Raw genomic sequence first — 19,645 nt, forward strand, 5'->3', positions numbered from 1 at the left:
ACAAGTTCCAAGTGTTTTTTAAAAGATTTTACAGGTGTAAAATTTAAAAATACGTTTTTCCGCTCTTAGCTCGTATAAAATGGAGTAATGGCATCTCCGAGGGTTTGACTTATTATGCCCTATAGGGAGTTAACATAGAGTGCCACTACTCCTTATTAATAACTCCTTCGCTCGTCGATAGGGGGCGCCACCAGTCATTCACCCTATCACGCATGCGAAGGAGGAGAAGCGAAAAATCCCTCACAAAAACGTTCAAGGACCGCTTTCCCCAATAGTTTGTCTAGGCTTTAATAGTGTTATAATGTCTATGTTTCGCGCCCTACAAAACAATGAAAAAGAAACAACAGTACATCACAGGGCCCCCAGCCGAATTTTGAAAATATTTATCGGAATTATAGGATTTTTTTCATAAAAATATAGGATTTTATAGGACGTTTTTCCAGAATTATAGGATTATATAGGACACTAAAATATTAGTTTTTATTTTGTTTTAAAGAACCTGTACTGCAAACAAAGGCCGAGTAATTAAACAAAATGTTCAAAAACATACCCTCCATAGGATAGCATTACACTAAACTTTGGAGGCTCAGAACTCTGGTTCTACTAGAGATGCGGGGATCTCCTTTGTGTATGTTATAGTTCTATTTGCCCCCCCCCCATACAACCATACTTAAAACTTAGGGCTACGACAAACAGGGGCCGAGTAATTAAGCAAAATGTTCATAAACATACTCCCCTCCATAGGAAAAGCATTACACGCAATTTTGGAGGCTCATAACTCTGGTTCTATTACTAGAGATACGGGTATGCCCCTTGAGTATGTTATACTCCTATTTGCCCCCCATCCAACCATACTAAAAACTTAGGGCTGTGACAAACAGGGGCTTCCAGAATAATAGAATTATATAGGACAATAAAATAAATGGTGGTGCACACTGAACGTTCTGTTATCAGAACCATAATATACCGAGCTATTTTTAACTAGTTAAGATACAATACGAGGGAAACCATCCCCATTTCATGATATTTTATAGACCCGAATCCTGGTTTAACCGATGGTTTGCTTAGAATTCGCCCAAATTTCAAAAATTATATTATTTTATAGGATTTTTGGCGATTTTGACCATAATTATAGGATTTTATAGGACAGTTTTAAAAATATAGGATTTTATAGGAATTATACGACCTCTGGGGGCCCTCTATCACGTGCAACTCTCGCGTGAAACGAAAAGAGTTATGAATGATAGAAACCCTTAAAGTTAGGCCTAAATGACGAAATTGAAAACCATAATTAACAATTTCAAATACATTTGAAGAAGCTAAAACCGGTTGATTCACAGCCCCTCGCGCGTGTTTTTTTTTTTAACCAAGTTTCAAGCCATATTTGTATTTCACATAAAATTTAAAATTTATTAATATCTAATTAGTGTCTAAAACTATTGACTCGAAAAAAAAAATGACTTGTCATTAATTAACAAATTGCTACATGGTATTTTATAATTATCAAGATTAACCCTAAGACTAAAATTAATTAATTAAAATAATGATTTCTTTTTTAGAAGTTAAAATTTTTAAAATATCTAAAAACAAGTTTCTTTTTTTTAGAAGGTAAAATTTTTAAAATATCTAGGAACATAAGTTTCTTTTTTTTTTAGAAGTTAAAAGTTTATGTTTTTCGATTTATTTATTTTTGTCCGAATCGCAGGGAGTTGATGGTTTCCGATACGTTTTCCGCCTCCGGACCAACTGTGATTATCATCAAGATCCTAGCTGGATCTACCACCCAGCGAATTTTTCAGTACGCGTGTTAACGGACTATCTCAGTAAGGTATATGGCGCGCCTAATAGAAAATACCCAAAATAATTTTTAATAAAACAAACGAGTTACAAAAAAAAAGTAGAGGAGTGTTACTTTTTGTGATAACGCCATCAACACATTCCCGAGATGGGTTAATGATTGGTTTATGCCAATCGTTTCCGTTTTGTTTTTATGTGCCTGTACCAAATTTCCTTCGCCAAGTTTCTCACTTCTCAATTTAACGCAGCTAGATATAAAAGAAATCCAAAGTTATGATCATTAACCAAAAATAAATAATGATGCCAGAAACTTACCCTTGAAACTTTGGCCCGAGGCTTTTTAAATGAGGTCTTCAATATGTATATGGAATGAGACCGCGAGGAAGCAACATTTTTAGTTGTTGGGGCAATATTCCTTTGTTTCCGTGCTTGAACTATTATTTCCATGGCCTGAAATAAATTATTTAATTTTGAGACCGAGAAAAACGAGTGTCATCGTGACATCAGTTTGGTGGCCTTACTTCTTTCGCTGTGAGGACTCTGTGTACAGCTAAATTTTCCACTGTGATCTTTCCCCCTCTTTCATTTGTATTCAAAGCCACTTTTTCTGTTCTCGTCAAATCAAATATTGAATCGCCGTAAATCTCCAAAGCGCTAACATCGATTTCAAACTGCAAAAAAAAAAAAAAGAAAAACCAGGTTTTATAACACATGTAAAGGACTTCACGCAACAATACCATAATAACAATAAGTGAAAGGCTTGTAACCGTAAAATTTAAAACTAGGAAAGGGGCCCAATTTTCATGGCTCGCAAAGATAATTGCGGTGGACAGTTACAGGCTACCAGAAATAACATTAAGAACAAGTGATACGAACATGATAATACCAGTAAGCGAGATACTATCATAAGTAACGCAATATCAATAAGTGATAGCAGAAGTAATATAAGAAACCTTAGGGAGGTTGCAAACTCACTCAAACCTAACAAATCTCCCCGATTTCCTTAAATTTTAGTGAAAATTATATTAATCATTAGGCTTTAAAATAAATTAAACAACATTAATACTACGGTCTTAAGTATTTAAACGTTACGGTAATTATTGAAACTTAGAACTTGTTACCTTCCATCCATCAAGGGCCATTTCTTGGGAAAGTTTAAATGCTTCTAGCATGCTCCTCGGGATGACCCCTATATCCGGGTCGTCGCTAACGAAATTGTTCGCCGCCAGGGGACCTTCCATTGTGTGAGTCAGGCTGGGAAATAAGGATATTTTTTAAACTAGTCCTTTGGACCAGTGACCCCCTAGTGTCTGAAATTATTTACTGGTCTCCGGACTGGTCCCAGCCTTTGCTGTCCAATAGATTTGCAATTAATAAACTGGTCCCGAGGACCAGTAACCCCCACTTATTGAATTAAAAAACTAGTCCAAGCAATTAATAAACTGGTTTTGGACCAGAGGAAGTGTGCTATTTCCCAGCCTGGTGTGAGTCTTCCCTGACCCCGTCTGGCCATAAGCAAAAATACACACGTTGTTGCCTTTTAAAACATATTCTACGCATTTTCGCACTTCTTTAAAGACATCCATTTGTGTGGCGTCTTGCGCGAAAATGCGGTCAACCACGTAATCTCTTTTCACCTGAATAGTTAATTAAATTAGTTAAGAACGCACCGCGCCAATTAAAATTTAACCATAATTTACCTTGGCGTTGGTAAGACAGCGATTCATAAAGCTCTGAACCATTTCGACCCGGCTGCTAGGTCCAGGGCGAGTCGTTTTCGCCACTTCCCTCATCAAATTGAAATCGCTTCTCATGTTGTCGGTTAAACCAGTCATGACGCACAGTTCAGGAATCAAATAAACGACGTCTTTAGCGTCCGAACGAAAATCTCGTTCTTTAGGTTGAAGATCACTAATGGTAATATCGTATTGCTACAAAACAAGAAAAAAGAAGCCGTAGATACCATTATTTCATAAAACTTTATGAAAACCGATTTCCGAGGTTTCCACGTTTCATCGCCCCAATTTTTCCGCGTTTCATCGCCCCAATTTTTCCGCGTTTCATCGCCCCAATTTTTCCGCGTTTCATCGCCCCAATTTTTCCGCGTTTCATCGCCCCAATTTTTCCGCGTTTCATCGCAACACTTCAGGGTGACGCCCATTCAACTCCCCAGTATGCTTAACGGTAATCTGAATGTTTTCGTCGTACGTTGTGCATTTGGACCATAAAATCAGCTCCTAAACACAAACGAAAACCATTAAAGAAACCTCACCCATATAACGCCCCGAATTTTCCACGTTTCCCCCATATAATGCCCCGAAATTTCCAATTACTTACATCCTTTGGAAGACGAGTAGTGGTGGTTTTCAGATCTTCCATGCCATCAAAAACGAAACTTCGTCCAATGACGTCCAAATGATCAAAGAGCATTTTTGACGATTCAATTGACGGACTAAAGTCCACGCGATACTGATAGAAGATGAAGTCAGACCCAAAGGCGGACGTGACTTTGGCGTAGTTGGTTAGTAGATCGGTTCCCCTTTTATCAACGCAGCTCGGGGGTCGGCAATGAACCTCGTCCTTGGCGGGTGGGCGTCCTCTCATGGCGCCACGTCCACCCGGTTGGCCAACTGTAACTGCCAACTGTTACTGTAACCAGTGGTTATGGCTTGTACCGAGGCGGAGGCGGCCCCATCTAATCTAGCTTCTGACGTCACACCTCCTCGATGGAGGGCGCGTCCAGCCCCCGCTGGTTGAGGGGGTTGGGCAACAGGGGGGCGAACTACCGCCGGGAATTGGCTGGCCGGAGTGGTAATTGCGATAACGTCCGTTGGACGTCTGGCTGGTTCGGGTGGTTTTTGACCCCTGGCACGTCCGCGGGCGACCTTCCGACAGGGTTGTCTGAATCGGCCATTTTTCAACAGGATTTAAAGTTAATTTCACAGTGGGTTCATGCAAGGAATACCGATTTCCCCGACAGGTTTTTCCCCCTAAGTTTAAAACGTTTCCTCCCATAGAGTAATAATAAGGTTAAAGGGGAGTGTTCTTTAATACTTGAGGCACCCACCTCAGAGCAAACTTAGTCAAACCTCACAAATATCCCTGAATTTTACTAAAATTTCCCGAGCTTTAATGTCAACTATTTTTAATGTCAAGCCTTTTGTTGAAAAAAATAAAACAAGTCTACATAAATTAATTTCAAACTTCTTAAAACAAATTAAAGATTATTCATATTGATTAAATAGGGAGCTAACAACTGGCTAGGGGAAGAGATAGTCTGACGTCACTCAGCCCCTCTCTGGTTGGCATTTTTGCGCGTAGCCGTAGAATACTGTTGCCAACCGTTAGGGGCGGGGGGATGAAACTACAGTAAGAGATAGAAGGGTGTCAGAACTGTTAGCTCCCTATAGTTCAAAATAAATTAAGTTCTAGTTCCAGTAGTTAAGTTCGAACAGAGTTGAGTTATATAATATAAATATAATAACAGGAAATTGGGGCGAAGTTTAAGTTTATATATTTAGGAATAATTTTAAATGACTCTTAAAATGGTTCACTGAAGTAATGGAAACTAGGTAATCAGGAAAAAGGAGTTACGTAAGATATTGGTACGGGAAGGGGGAAGAAAAAGTTTACGGCTGTGGCCTCTAGTACCCTTACTATGGGAAGCAAATAAAAAATATTTCTGGGAGGAGTGGGATAGGATTTTAAAAAGGCTCACTAGGTCGAGGTAGGTACGACGGAGAGAGAGTGGAACCCAGCCAAGAGCGGACAAACGGAGTACCCGAGGTTTAGAGCGCAGGGCAGAAGGAATGCGGGAAGCACGCGCAAGAACATTTTCGAGCATATCAGTATCCCTGTTGGTACTGGGGTTCCATATTTGACTTCCGAATTCTAGGATTGGACGCACATAACACTGGAATAAGCGCGTTAAGAGAGGGAGGGAAATACCGGGGAAATTGGCCTTAATCACAGATATGAGACTGTTAGCACGCTTACACGTATGCATAACGTGAGATCGCGAAGATAAATTATGGGTGACAATTAAACCTAGATCGCGGCATTCATTGACCCTCTTTATGTTATGACCGTGGAGGTAATATGGTGAGGGAGTAGATAAGTCTGTGGGGCGACGTTGGAGCGTCAGGACTAGGGATTTATCGGTGTCCAGGTTTCGAGAGAGTTAAGATCCCGCTGTAGGCATGCAACATCATCATAATTATTAATAACGCGAAAGATCTTGAGGTCGTCAGCGTATAAGCGGGGATGTGAGGTAAGAACTTGCGGAAGATCGTTAACATAAAGGACAAATAGTAGAGGGCCAAGATCGCTTCCCTGCGGAACTCCACTCAACACCGGAAGAAAGTCACTAAGGGAGGATGCCACCCTAACTGCCTGGGTACGATGGAGCCTATTTTTAAAATCCCCGGGCAATTTGGGCTCCGGGGGAATTTGAAAAGTAGGGTTATAAACTCCGGGGGAATTTGAAAAGTAGGGTGATAAGCTCCGGGGGAATTTGAAAAGTAGGGTTATAAGCTCCGGGGGAATTTGAAAAGTAGGGTTATAAGCTCCGGGGGAATTTGAAAAGTAGGGTTATAAGCTCCGGGGGAATTTGAAAAGTAGGGTTATAAGCTCCGGGGGAATTTGAAAAATAGGGCTATAAGCTCCGGGGGAATTCCCCGGGCAATTTGGGCTATTTTTTTATAAGCTCCGGGGGAATTTGAAAAGTAGGGCTATAAGCTCCGGGGAATTTGAAAAGTAGGGCTATAAGCTCCGGGGGAATTTGAAAAGTAGGGCTATAAGCTCCGGGGAATTTGAAAAGTAGGGCAAAGTCCCTGGACATTTTGGGCTATGTTTCAAAGTCCCTGGACAATTTAGGCTATTTTTTAAAATCCCCGGCCAATTTTGGCCTATTTTTTAATCCCCGTGCAATTATTGCCTATTTTTAAAATCACCGGGCAATTTGGGCTATTTTTAAAATCCCCGGGCAATTTGGCCTATTTTTTAATCCCCGGGCAATTTTTGCCTGTTTTTAAAATCCCCGGGCAATTTGGGCTCCGGGGGGAATTTGAAAAGTAGGGCTATAAGCTCCGGGGAAATTTGAAAAGTAGGGCTATAAGTTCCGGGGGAAATTTGAAAAGTAGGGCTATAAGCTCCGGGGGAATTTAGGCTATTTTTAAAATACCCGGGCAATTTGGGCTATTTTCAAAGTCCCCGGGCAATTTGGGCTATTTTCAAAGTCCCCGGGCAATTTGGGCTATTTTCAAAGTCCCCGGACAATTTGGGCTACTTTTTAAAATCCCCGGACAATTTTGGCCTATTTTTTAAAATCCCCGGGCAATTTGGGCTATTTTTTAAAATATCCCCCAGACCTTATAGCCCTAGTTTCAAATTTCCCTGCTGGGCAGTTTTCTTCATTTCATAAAATAGTCGGGTCAATTAATTTTTATTCTAATCTAATCAAATTAGGTGAAAATAGGCGAAAATAAAATATTAAGGATCTTACTTCTTCTAATTTTAAATTCCTTTCAACATAAGAAGAGTTCTCCATTTCCAGTTTTACAATTTGTTTTTTGACATCAGTTAGGTCACTCAGCTTAATAGTTGAGGCTCTCCAGGTTTGTAATAAAATAAATACTTGGCATTTCGCAATTTTGCTCAAACCTCCGCCTTTAACCAATGATAAACGTTTCCCAATTGAATTTAGTTCCTTAATATCAGCACCACGACTTGTAAGTAGCTTAGTAGCCAGTAACTTATCATCTAAAGTTACTGGAGGATTGGGATATGGCAACAAAGCCATATCCCCCCCGTCTTTAAATATAAAATAACAACCAGACGGTTACTATTTCAATAACTATGGTCAGTAGCCCTATCTTGGAACTCTTTCTCAAGCTCTTTGGAAAGTGAGATTTTTCAGTACCAAATAAGTTACTGAAGTGAACAAGCAGACCAATACAATAAGTTTGAATTATTGCCGATCGATTGCACCCATTTTCAGATTGCAAAGACGCATACTTTTCCTGCAAAATGAGTTTTAGAAAAGGTCGATTTCAGCCCTAACTTGGAACGGTCCGTCCTAAATTGGAACGCCCCCGTCCTAAATTGGAACACCCCGTCCTAATTTGGAACACCCTATTTTAAATACAAAAAAATCTGAGTTTTTGTAACTAATAATAAGCAAATATAATTTGTTAGCGGTGCTACGACCATCTAGCGACCAACGTTTACCCTTTTATACCTGTACATATATTTTAAAGGGCACTGAGTGTCATCTGCTTAGAGCTCCAAAAATTGGCGCGCTCTCATGTTCATTACGGTTAAACATTGTAAATTAAATGCACTCTAACGGTATTTCGAGTGAAATAATTACAAAGTTAGATCAAAGTAACCTACACTGTTAAGTTTTTGTGGCGTAATTGTGTCGAATCCTCATTTTACATCAAGTGAGTCATGATACGGTGTTTGAAACCCAATATCACTAGGCGAAACATGCTAAATCAGCTAAAATTGGCATCACGTTTATGACTAAATCTGGATACTGGGCTAATAATTCCCGTATCTTTTTTGCATCTTAATCTACGCTTACGGGACCAAAATTATTAAGCAGGTAATGAATCAACGCATCTTCTAAGGTCTTTTTTGTTGTCCTTTAGTGAGTAAAACATTAGTTATGGAAGTAAAAAGATAGAGTAAATTTTCGTGTTTCGGGGTGTTCCATTTTAGGCAAATGAGGACATATTTTCAATTCGAGTTTTCTCAATAATTTTTAGGCCTAACCTGGCGTTTAAAGTGTTTAATTTGAAGAGAAAGATCCGAAGTTTTCAATGGAATTGTTTTCGTAAGCCTATGTTTTTCCCATTGGCCGTGAAAGCTTATGTCCCGAGACCCATGGGCATTTTGGAAAAAATAAATTATGCGAAATATGAGGTTGTCTAATTATGCTTGTATCTTCTCTGGATTTTATGATAGAGTCTTAAGGCCGTGTTATATGGATAGAGGGATTTTCAATCTTCCAAATAAGCCCTTAAAATATTTATTTGAAGCTCACAAACTTATGTTATGACCATTTTAAGAAAAGTGTTCCAAATTAGAGCTGTTCCAAATTAGGGCTGCTGACCCTAGTAGCGTAATTAAAACATTTAAACGTCCCTACCACTGATTAAAATCATTTGGTGATGGGGATTCAACGCAATTGTAAATTGATTTTGCAGCGTTTGAGGCATCATTATCTGGAAGATTGTTCTTATCGCCTTCGTGAATTTCAATTCTGCTCTCGGGGTTATTAACAATGTAGCTTTGTTTCATTCCAATTGGAACAGATATAATCCCACCCATCAAATGTTCGCTAACAACTTTCTCTAAGGCACTACACATACCAGTTACGGCTTTACCAAATCCAACGATATGGATATTTTTACGCAAATGATATTCGTGTTTTTCTACCTGAATTTTATCGTGGTCTAAAGGTTTAACAAAGTTTTTCATCAAAACATCGGACTTAACCGCCTCGGTGCCGTACTTTAAAATATCCCGAACATGCGTTTTTCTAAGCATTTTTTTAAGAAATTATTGTTAAACGTTTGTAAGTTTAGACTGGCGATACACCCTTCTTTTGTTCCTAAACCCTATAGTGTGCTACCGCGAAGCTGGGGGGGAGGAAACTGTGACGTCAATATTGGGTCCCGAATTTGTATTGCCCAAGCTGACGACCTCGCGACTGCCAATATGGTCGCCTGAAAATAAGATAAGAGCACGTGACGTCACTACAAAGTTCGTGGTAACACACTATTTTATGATAAGAAATCCAATCAGAAAATCTTTGCTTCACTAAGCCTTGGTTAGTCAACCGCTTTTGGCTGAGTGATAACAGCCATCTAATCGTAATCGCTTATCAAACACATTAAAAACCAATAAAATAGTGATGTATATTTACCCTTAATCCGGAATAAACGCGATAAAAACTGATCTAATTAATGAAAATTAATTAAAAGGCTAAACAAACTCTAAAAATAGCGCTAATAACTTGGCGTGGCGGTGGCGGCCATTACTGTGCAAAGTTCAAGCAAAGAGAATATAGGGGAGGAGTGGAAAGAGGGGAAAATCAAGAGGCTCTTTTCTACCGCGCATCTTCAATGCGCAGTACCGAGGCATTTCCGTTTGAGACATTTACGGAATCGTAGGTGGCGCGACTGAGCCGGAAACTCCCTCGGGCCGGAAATAAGAAAACTTTTTTATGGGACAAGTGTCCAGTGACCCCCTGTTTGAATGAGAAATTTATAGGACATTGTCCACTGAGTTTGCAAAAATAGTGTCGCTTCTCCATAGCCAAGCTATCAAAAATTCGGTAAATTTATTGGTCAAACTGTCCAGTGACCCCCTTAGTTTTTAAAAATTTTTTGGACATTTTAAAATTTTATTGGACAATGTCCAGTGTCCTGTGCTTATTTCCGGCCCTGACCAAGCGGGGGAGCTTCCACTCCTCCCCTACATTCTCTTTGGTTCAAGTGTTCAACCTGCAGGGCTCAGTCTTGGAAATAAGGATTTTTTTGAAACTAGTCCTCGGGACCAGTGACCCCCAGCGTCTACAATATTAAACTGGTCCTTGGGACCAGTGACCCTATCCCTAATTTATTTTTTACTAATCCTATTGAAAAATTAAGGGAGTATTTCGTTGACGCACAGCCCACTCGATCGGGCTATAGATGCAAAATTATGTCAAAAATCAGAGTTAACTCTTAACATTTCCGTCCTAATTTTGAAAATACTGGTTGAAATCTCTTGAAATTTTAATGAGATTTGCAAAATAATGTTTGGTATTTTTGTGCAAAGTTTTTCTCTTACAAAGCTTTTTGTAACAACATTAAAACGAAAATGAACCATAATTTAATGGCTTAGTCTCAAACAGTTTAAATTTGTTTCTTTCAGCTTCACTGGTTCGAGTCTCTTGAAATTTTAGTGAAAGGCATATTTAAAGTTTTTAAATTATTGTGGAAAATTTCGAACTTTTAAAACGAATAGTCCTTTTCCTAAAATTTCCCTAAGCGACTAAATAGGTTGTAGGATTATGCACAAGCACAATTTTAATGAATTTTTTGGAAGTGAATTGTTTCTTTGAAAACTTTGAAACTTTGCATCATAACTTAAAACCGTTCAATGTGCCTCTCACTAAAATTTTAAGAGATTCGAACAAGTGAAACGGAAAAACTTATTAAACCGTTCCAAGACCAAGCCCTTTAAGTAGGGCTAATTTTCGTTCTAATATTTATACAAAAAAAAGAAGGGAAACTTTTCAAAATTTCCAAAACATAGCAAACGTTGTTTTTTCACATCTCTTTAAAATTTCAAGAGGTTTGCACCAATAGTTTCAAAATTATGGCAAAATAACGGTGTTCCTCCCATAGCCGGTCATGTTAAAAGCTGGCTCCTTGGATTTTTCGAGCGAAAAAGCTCAAAATTACCAACACGCGCTTTTACATAGGAAAAACATTGTGTGGAGGGGCTTCTATAATCTATAGCAAAGCGTGTGAAGCCAAAGCGTGATCGAGTGGGCAGGAAAGAATTAGAAAATGTCAAGGCTAGGAGACTATATCCATGGAGTAGAAATTTATAATGTCTAGAATTTTTAAACTGGTCCCTCCTGAATTTTCATAAAAATTCTCAATTAATAAACTGGTCCCAAGGACCAGTAACCCCCGGATTTTGAATAAAAAAACTGGTCCGAGCAATTAATAAACTGGTTTTTGACCTGTGGACCTGTGCTATTTCCAAGACTGGGGCCCAGGGCTGAGCCGCTAAGGGCTGTATATAAGTCATTTTCACGAACCACAATGGCAAGAAATCCACGAAAATACGGTTTTTAGAAACCTCATACTAATTAAAAATGGTCAATTATTGAAATATTATATAACATTATTTGACTGTTATTTTCTTACTTTCAAATGAACATAATAATCGAATGGTAGCCGACATCCAGGGGAAATTCGCTCCATGTATTTCCTATGGGCGCCTGTAAAACTTTAACCCGCAATACTCGGGAGTACCTGCAAACTAAAATGAATAAACCAAGTCATTATCTCATGAATATCATTAATATAAGTTTGGCCGATTGAGGGGTTAGACATTAATTTGGGGTATATTTTGTTTTTCGACAAAAGAATGGTTTTTATTTTTTAGTTTGTTTTTGGGGGGAAATTTTTTGTTTATCTTTCTCACAAAAATGGGACATAGAAATTGTCAGTAGCATTAAAAAAATATTTTTCAGCCTCCAATTACACAACAGGCACGACAGTTTTTTTATTTTGTAATCAACGTTTTTATTCCTTATTTTTAATTATTTTTTGTTGTTTATATATTAATATTATTATTATGTTTGTTTGTTTGTTTACCTGTTTTTCAATTCACCACCAACACAATAATTTCGGTTTATTTATTTCAGTATGTGTGTTGCTCGTTTAGTTCTGTTATTTTAACAACAATGCCGTGTTGTTGTTGTTGAAAAATGTTCTAATTGTTATTTATTATTGTTATTTTTGGTCTGAGTGTCTGTAAATTGTTTCTTTATCTTTCGCACGTATTAAACATATTTATTATTTATTCCTCGCTTTCAAAAATGCAATTCGGGTTCATGTTTATTTTAAGCTTTGTTGTTTTATTCATCAATTAAATTAAATTAAATACTTACCTTAATTTTAATTAGTTTTAAATTATTTCCAATTTAAAACTAATTATATTATGGAATTAAAAAATGATAAATACGTCATCAAAGCTTAAAATTTATTAAATTCGGTTAATTTCTTTCTTTTTAAATTCGGTTAGATTAAATGCGCCCTTAGTTAATTTATTTTTTAATTAAACTTTATCATTATTGGTTGGGGGAGGGAGGAAGTTGGCATTATCAAAGTAGGTGAAGTTCATGACAACTTTCCTTGCTTCATGATCAAGTTGAAGATCATTTCGTTCACCTCCGTGAGGTCCGTCCTGTGAAGCTAAAGGATTTAAATTATTTTATTATTTAATCACGGTTATTTTTCGGGAAGAAAATAAAGATCCGATACCTGTTTGATGGCGTTCATAACAACTTCTCGGGCATTTACCTCCAAAGCATAAATGGCTTCCAAGTAAATTTCTTTGTTAGAGCAATTTATTGCACATCCTAATACGAGCAGCAACAAACAGGTAAACTCCGTGGGATCTTGTTTCTTAACAATTTCATTGACATTTGGCTCGAGCAGACTCAACATTTCATTTCCCAATGACTCCATGTTATAGCGATGGATGCGGCTGAGAATTTCGATTAGGTTTCCTCGCTAAATAAAACGGTTTAAAATTATTATTTCTCAGTTACTATTATAAAGAGTATTTAAAACAAACCTTGATTTTGCTATTAAAAAAAGAGGCCTTTTTGATGCGAACAAGCCAATTGGAATTGAAATATTTTGGCTCACTGTAGTTTATTAAGAGGATTATATGAAAAGTTGAATATTTTTAAGCAAGCACTAACGTGTATTTACATTTGAGCCAGCACCTGTGCCAGTGCTACTCCATCGGACAGTTCAAAAGCGGTGCTGTGAGGCGCTTGAACTTGGAATGATTTGATCTAATAAGGGATTTAATTTTAAATATTTTCTAATCAATATGTGATCAGTTTGGCAAAATTTAAGAATAGCCCCTGCTCTTCCAAACTTAATAAATCATATACCAAATGAAAGCTCACGCCTTCCTCTATTCATTGCACACCATTATAGTGAGCGCAAACAATAATTAACATTAAAAAACTAATTATATATTTAACAGTGCCAAAGACTTTGCCGGGACTCGCTGTGATGATACACGCACGCCCGTTACCAAAAAATGAATATAAATATAGCTTCAAACATTCGAAGTTTCAGTGATCAAAGAATCGCATTTTTAAAAATACAAAACGCACCTAACCTAATAAAACCAAACCAAAGCTAAAATCTATGATTTAAGGTAATTTTAACAAAATTCATTGCGCATAAATTATTTTATTTTTACATAATTTACACGTTATTTTAGGGTAGGTTTGGTTTGGTTAAGTGCGGCGCCGCTGCGTGTATCATCACAGCGAGTCCCGGCAAAGCCTTTGGCACTGCTATATATATAATTAGTTTTTTTAATGTTAATTATTGTTTGCGCACACTGTGTGCAATGAATAGAGGAAGGCGTGAGCTTTCATTTGGTATATGATTTATTAAGTTTGGAAGAGATCATATTAATCACACAAAAACTGGTAGATTATTTTATACAGGTCTTATTATTAAAGGGCCATTCTAATCTTCCTTCCTTCAACTTCCTTGCATTAACAAAAAGCCAAGACTTACCCAAACTATAAGACTGTCTAGGATATCCTCCATAGAGTCCATCTCGGATGAATTCGAAGAACTTGGATTATTTTGTAATTCTAATTCCGTCTCCAAACGGGAATTTTTATCGTCTGAAAGAGCTTGTAGGAAAGTTACCCGCTGTTCATCAGCAGTCTGTTTCTTTCTGGCTTCGACAATTTTATTCCATAACTCTTCGGGTACATCGCCACAATGTTGCCAACAGGTAATAGCGGAAGAATGAAGACTGGATAGGTAAGAGAGACGGAATTGGGGAAACCCTTCCGATAATAGATCAATTACAACTATCTCCTCTTCGGCTAAAGCTATTAAAGCTTTGGGGCTACCTAATTCTGCAAAATTAACTTAAGTCATTAGTTTTAACTAATAGGCGGCTAAATAAGAGATTATTTTGATATTACCATCATCATCTATCGTAAAAAAGTCAACAACTTTGGAAGTAAAATCGAGAACTTGGTGTTTTTCACCACCGATTATGGACAAAGTATGTCGGTCGCCATAACTGGCGCGAGGCATACCACCCGTAAATACGATGAAATCATCCCTAATTTCATTTAAAATAACCTTTAAAACCCAACCCGAAATACTTATAGATCAATAATTAACAACTGTACCCGTCTTCCCCAGCATTCAACACCAATTTCGTGATGGATTTGCAAGGAAATGGACCATGAGGCCATTGAGGCTTTTCCTTTGGTTTGGATGGATCGGAAACATCCCACGTAATATAGCTGCCATCATTATGGGCACTAATAAAAGACTTTCCATTCCTGCTCCACGAAATGGACTCCAACTGCTGTTGGTTGCCCACAAAAGTACTTTCAACAGCCATTTTAGTACAATCCCACAAGACGATTAAACCGCGATTATAACCAATTAAAATCTTATCCGAATCGGCTGGGTGTTGCGAAATGGCTTCAACCGCGCCAGGGTTGACTTTAAAGTCGTCGGGAACGCTAGAAAGTTCGTTTGTTTAAGTCTTATTGAAGAGTCCTGGACGATAAGGATAAGATACCTGTGCATAACTACATCCTGGCAAATAAGTTTTTCCTCAAGAACCTTCAATTTCAATACATCGAGAGTGTAAATGTTGCCCGATTCGGTTCCCAACCATAGCTGCTCATTATTGGACCGTACGCAAGTCGCGGATACTTTTTGTAGCCTAAAATATTTTAATTAGTGCCCAAATACTTAAAAATATTTTAGCTGAAGCTAATAATTTGAAGTTTAAATATTGCGTTCACAATAATCATTTTCTGTACTAACATTACGTTCTTGTGAAAATTTAGAGAATAATGATTAAAAAAAAAATAGATTCAAGGCAAGAAGTGATATCTAGTTTACTAGGGAGAAGGTATAAATTCGGCACATTTCCAGCTTTAACTCCAGGATTACAAACGTAGGTCCGGAGTTAATCCCCGCCGCCTCTAAATTACAACCAGCATCTCATTGGTTCTTGAAAACTCGTGCACGTCAGCGCGACGCGAATGACGAAAATTACGTATTTTCCGACTGAGGAGAGGCGAAATAGTCCGTCCTCCTTTTACGTCCCCCCCCCGTTTTGTATTTTGAAAGGGGGACTGGGACTATGGCGCGCGAATACTTAGGCATCTGATACCTTCTCCCTAATAAACTAGATATCACTTACTGTAAAAGGTAATGTTTAAACTTCAACTACTGTCTTCTAGCCACAAAATTTAACTTACCGCTTCTCTAATTCTAACTCTTTAACTTCAATTAAGACGGATTTATCATTTTTAACATCAATTTGCCACAAATGTAAAGTACTATCATCAAGAAGGGTAATTAACCTTCCCTAAAGTCCAATTAAAAATAATTTAATAACAAAACTAGTCTCCGAATTGCTAAAAGACTAAAACATAGACTACGGACTTGATTTTCCAAGAACTGAATACGAGTAACGGCAGCTTCATTTTCGTGTTGATTACTAAATTCCACACCTGGTTTCCCATAAACCCTAATTTGCCCATTACGGGTACCAATAGCCGTTAATTTTAATTTCGGGTCCCATGCTAATGCACTTGGGCGATGTGGGAAGCCGTGTGCTATGGTCTGTTTGTTGAAATTTCTCAGTAAAAAGTTTCATATCACTTAATCCCCTCAAAATACCACAATACCTTTGAAAATTGAGACAACTCCTTTTGTAACTTCAACAACCTTTCAGCGCTAGGCTGATGTCCTTTCCCTTTTATAAATCTAAGCATTTTGCAGCATCTACAAACCCAACCAGAAAACCCAAAATTTTTCAAAGGTACAAGATTTCCTTTAGAAAAAAGAGGGGCTATACACTCCAATCAGAAGCGATACATTGGTTTAATAAGCTAATGAAAAGGTTTTTGAAAAGGTCGTGGGTCTGAACTCATTTGACAGAGTGAATGACTCAAGTAAAATTAGGTCTACTTAAATTATAGAACATGGAAAGTGCTCCAAGTTTGACTGTATGAAGCAATAACATGATGTGCCATTAGCCTATTTCAGCGTCTAGTTTTTGGCTGTTATGATAACTGTAACATCGTTTTCAGACTAGGAGGATTGATACCATTACACCAGGAGGCTAGGCTACTTGGTACTACACTTTGTCCACCAAGTAGCCCAACCTCCCCTTTTAAAGGGTATCAATAGTTCTACTGAGAAACACTACATCAGTTCCCGAAAGAACCCTTCTCAAATGTTCTTGGGGGTATAATCATTTAAAAATATTTTGTAAGAATGATATCACGCATTTTGTCCAATCTGAATGGAAGTAACAAAAGCAAAACACTTTAGTCTGTCACTATGAATTCATAATTTGCATCTACTAATAACTTGTTTACACACATGGAGGATTCATTTACACCAATCACCAGAAGGCCAAGCTACCTGGAGGACAGAAACCCGTCTGCTTTTGTCCTTAAGGTAGCCCTGCCTCCTGGTGTAAATGGTATGAATCCTCCATGTGTGTAAACTATCAATTCCGAAGTGAGTAGCCCCTCGGTTACAATTTTTAAACCCTTCGTTAGCCCCAACACAGTTAAGTATTTCCCCCGGTTTTTTTTTAATCTTTAGAATATTAAGTAAATCAAATGGCAGTGTCACACGCTTGCAGATAAAACCAAGCGTATATGATACGCTCCTAGGAGCATTGAGAAACCTTTTCATGAAGCCAAATATTTAAAAACATAAAAAAAAATCGACAATTTCTCTAAGCCTAACTTAAAAATTCTAAAATAAAAATATTCCCAATTCATACCCCAATGGAATTCCTTAATTACGAAGTATATCTTCGGCGAGTCTTGGCATAAAAAAACAACACACGCAACTTATAAAATTGATGAGAGTTCGCTAGGCCTAAATAGTGGGTTGTTTGGTCGAAACGGATGTTCACCTTACGCGTACATGTACCCACCAAGTTTTTGGGAAACCGTAAAAAAAATAGGTGATTATATAACTTGTTAAAAAATAAGAAATCGTCATCACAGTTGCGCGCGATTTTGCACGTGACGTGAGCCTGGTTTTTTATTGTTAAGCCATGGATGTAGAATTTTTTCACAATATCTTATTGCAAGAAAACAAATTTCCTCACGCGCATTCTTTCCAAGATCTTACGAATTTGAGCGCGAGCGTCATTTCTCCAGACTTTGAACTTGACTCGTGACAATTTGTTATATTTTTCAATTAGCTCCTCCTACTTTATATTTTTACCTATTGCAGGCCTACAATATTATATCCAAGGTCTTTGACAAAGGGGGGGGGGGTCATAACACGAGGGGATAAGAGACAAGACAATGTCTAGGGCTAAGAGCTAAACCTAATTTTTGACATTGTTCTCACGTACCTATGAATCAATCTTGCCAAAAAGCCGTACAAAAGAAACCCTAAAAACGCGTCTAGAGACAAAGCACACCCTTTTAAAAACACAAAAACGGTTTACTCACGGATAATGAACCGTAGTTTGGGGGTTTATTTTACCGCACAATGATGCTAAGTAAAGTTGCGCAGGTTTATTTCAGGTAAAACCGTACGATGCACTATAAAGCTACACAAGGCTTACTGGTTTAGTCTGAACTGACAGGTGTAACTAGCGCCGAAAAGGTAGAGAACGCAACACCAGGTAAAACCTATACGAATATCTGTCGTTTTGCCGCAAATGACAGCCGCACTTGAACACCGGCGTCTAAAAATAAACTACTACACCACGAACTGACAGCCGCTACGGACGAAGCCACCCCAAAAATGTCTTTAACTTGAAGTCTGTAGACAAAAGCAAAGCTTGCCCAGCGCGCGAAAGCCGACGGAGGCGAGGTACTCTATTCCTATTGGTCGAGATAATTTATTATAAAAAACTAATTACACGTGATATTTAATTTACATCATAGTTTTGCGTACAAACGAGATAAGTTTCGATTTTTATAATAAATTTTAAATCTATTTTTACTGATTTATCATTCAAATATGACCTAATAATAAGGGAACTATTTTATTCAGTGACAGTGAGAGAGGTATCTCGGGGCGGCACCCGTTTTATCCCACGTGACCTTTGCACGTGACGTAATGAATGGCGCGTAGGTCTTCGTTTCGCGCCTTATAAAAAAATACTTGTAGCAGTTGCTTAATTCCTATTTAAACGTTTCGAAAATAGTGAGGTGAATTAATTTTTATTCTAATCTAATCAAAGTAGGGGAAAATAGGCCAAAATAAAATATTAAGGATCTTACTTCTTCTAATTTTAAATTCCTTTCAACATAAGAAACATTCTCCTTTTCCAGTTTTTTAAGGGAATCCAAATTTTCGGAGAAACGTTTCATAAAAAAGTCAGGTCAATTAATTTTTATTCTAATCTAATCAAAGTAGGTGAAAATAGGCCAAAATAAAATATTAAAGGGATACTCTCAATGTTTTCCGACTAGTACATGATGAGGGCAGTTTTAGGTAAAAAACAAGTTGGGAAAACCAAAATATTACCTCTCCGAGTCTAGAGGTCTACTACTACAAACTTATTTACCTAGATATGGAATTATTTCTCTTTTTTGAAGTAAAAATTTACGAAATATTGAAGCAGTATTCCAAGCATAGCGAATATACAGTAAAGCAGACGACATTTTACATCCAATAAGGATAAATCTTGGACATATGGAAAACAGTCAATGGGGAAAGAACAGGAAATGAAGTCTACGCTTCAGCTGTTTACCGTATATTCTGATAGCTACATTCACAACTGGTTTGCAGTGTAAACACTATCGTCTCGTCTCACCTCAACAATATTCTTAGTTTGCCAACATGAATGTTAACGTTAAATAACACCAAAGTTATATTGTAGCTAGACGCACTAATAGTCAATGCGCACCATAAAGAGAATATAATGTCTGTAGGTACTACCCGTTTACCATTAGCCCTTTTACTATTCTAATTGCCACCATGATCTTTTCTTCTATTATAAAATCTTAACCCGATTATTTAAGAGTGTATTTAACTTTCGGCTCACTCTG

The 19,645-nt window shown here is 37.7% G+C and overlaps 4 protein-coding genes across 4 annotated transcripts; all 4 read right to left on the bottom strand.

Annotated features, from left to right (window-relative positions):
• Nucleotides 1-1,383: 1,383 nt before the first annotated feature.
• On the bottom strand, nt 1,384-3,262 carry LOC149615429 (uncharacterized). The gene is made up of 6 exons (XM_089857627.1): nt 3,122-3,262; nt 2,919-3,051; nt 2,319-2,468; nt 2,113-2,247; nt 1,913-2,045; nt 1,384-1,841 (listed from the first exon to the last, which is right to left on the bottom strand). Exons 2-5 carry the CDS (start codon nt 3,036-3,038, stop codon nt 2,037-2,039), a joined length of 414 nt encoding a protein of 137 aa, XP_089713753.1. The 5' UTR covers nt 3,039-3,051; nt 3,122-3,262; the 3' UTR covers nt 1,384-1,841; nt 1,913-2,036.
• Nucleotides 3,219-10,164, bottom strand: LOC149615430 (piwi-like protein Siwi). Its single transcript, XM_089857625.1, has 4 exons — nt 9,731-10,164; nt 4,135-7,464; nt 3,498-3,728; nt 3,219-3,434 (listed from the first exon to the last, which is right to left on the bottom strand). The coding sequence occupies exons 2-4, from the start codon at nt 4,399-4,401 to the stop codon at nt 3,219-3,221; spliced, it is 714 nt and encodes a 237-aa protein (XP_089713751.1). The 5' UTR covers nt 4,402-7,464; nt 9,731-10,164.
• On the bottom strand, nt 7,301-9,351 carry LOC149615431 (glycerate kinase-like). The gene is made up of 2 exons (XM_089857626.1): nt 8,954-9,351; nt 7,301-7,608 (listed from the first exon to the last, which is right to left on the bottom strand). The coding sequence occupies exons 1-2, from the start codon at nt 9,349-9,351 to the stop codon at nt 7,554-7,556; spliced, it is 453 nt and encodes a 150-aa protein (XP_089713752.1). The 3' UTR covers nt 7,301-7,553.
• Nucleotides 10,165-12,317: 2,153 nt separating the features above from the next.
• LOC149615432 (lethal(2) giant larvae protein homolog 1-like) lies at nt 12,318-18,932 on the bottom strand. Its single transcript, XM_089857138.1, has 13 exons — nt 18,875-18,932; nt 18,095-18,775; nt 16,298-16,394; nt 16,053-16,232; nt 15,866-15,975; nt 15,175-15,321; nt 14,774-15,115; nt 14,561-14,703; nt 14,139-14,491; nt 13,308-13,393; nt 13,168-13,240; nt 12,852-13,103; nt 12,318-12,782 (listed from the first exon to the last, which is right to left on the bottom strand). Exons 3-13 carry the CDS (start codon nt 16,382-16,384, stop codon nt 12,708-12,710), a joined length of 1,848 nt encoding a protein of 615 aa, XP_089713264.1. The 5' UTR covers nt 16,385-16,394; nt 18,095-18,775; nt 18,875-18,932; the 3' UTR covers nt 12,318-12,707.
• Between the last annotated feature and the right edge of the window lie 713 nt (nt 18,933-19,645).

The sequence above is a fragment of the Phalangium opilio genome, unplaced genomic scaffold, assembly GCF_054372755.1.
Source record: "Phalangium opilio isolate 3A_F unplaced genomic scaffold, DU_Popi_V2 ptg000217l_1, whole genome shotgun sequence".
Classification (NCBI taxonomy): Eukaryota; Metazoa; Arthropoda; class Arachnida; order Opiliones; family Phalangiidae; genus Phalangium; species Phalangium opilio.

What these genes read in the sequence shown, in the direction of transcription:
- LOC149615429 (XM_089857627.1), bottom strand. Translation starts at nt 3,038, where the DNA reads ATGGAAGGTCCCCTGGCGGCGAACAATTTCGTTAGCGACGACCCGGAT. An exon ending in TGGCCCTTGATGGATGGAAG is followed by an intron (nt 2,469 to 2,918) that starts GTAACAAGTTCT and finishes TTTTTTTTGCAG; the next exon opens with TTTGAAATCGATGTTAGCGC. An exon ending in GAGTCCTCACAGCGAAAGAA is followed by an intron (nt 2,248 to 2,318) that starts GTAAGGCCACCA and finishes AATTTATTTCAG; the next exon opens with GCCATGGAAATAATAGTTCA.
- LOC149615430 (XM_089857625.1), bottom strand. Translation starts at nt 4,401, where the DNA reads ATGAGAGGACGCCCACCCGCCAAGGACGAGGTTCATTGCCGACCCCCG. An exon ending in CTACTCGTCTTCCAAAGGAT is followed by an intron (nt 3,729 to 4,134) that starts GTAAGTAATTGG and finishes CTTGTTTTGTAG; the next exon opens with CAATACGATATTACCATTAG. An exon ending in GCTGTCTTACCAACGCCAAG is followed by an intron (nt 3,435 to 3,497) that starts GTAAATTATGGT and finishes TTAACTATTCAG; the next exon opens with GTGAAAAGAGATTACGTGGT.
- LOC149615431 (XM_089857626.1), bottom strand. Translation starts at nt 9,351, where the DNA reads ATGCTTAGAAAAACGCATGTTCGGGATATTTTAAAGTACGGCACCGAG. An exon ending in TCACCAAATGATTTTAATCA is followed by an intron (nt 7,609 to 8,953) that starts GTGGTAGGGACG and finishes TTATATTTAAAG; the next exon opens with ACGGGGGGGATATGGCTTTG.
- LOC149615432 (XM_089857138.1), bottom strand. Translation starts at nt 16,384, where the DNA reads ATGCTTAGATTTATAAAAGGGAAAGGACATCAGCCTAGCGCTGAAAGG. An exon ending in TTCAGTTCTTGGAAAATCAA is followed by an intron (nt 15,976 to 16,052) that starts GTCCGTAGTCTA and finishes ATTGGACTTTAG; the next exon opens with GGAAGGTTAATTACCCTTCT. An exon ending in CAGGATGTAGTTATGCACAG is followed by an intron (nt 15,116 to 15,174) that starts GTATCTTATCCT and finishes CGAACTTTCTAG; the next exon opens with CGTTCCCGACGACTTTAAAG.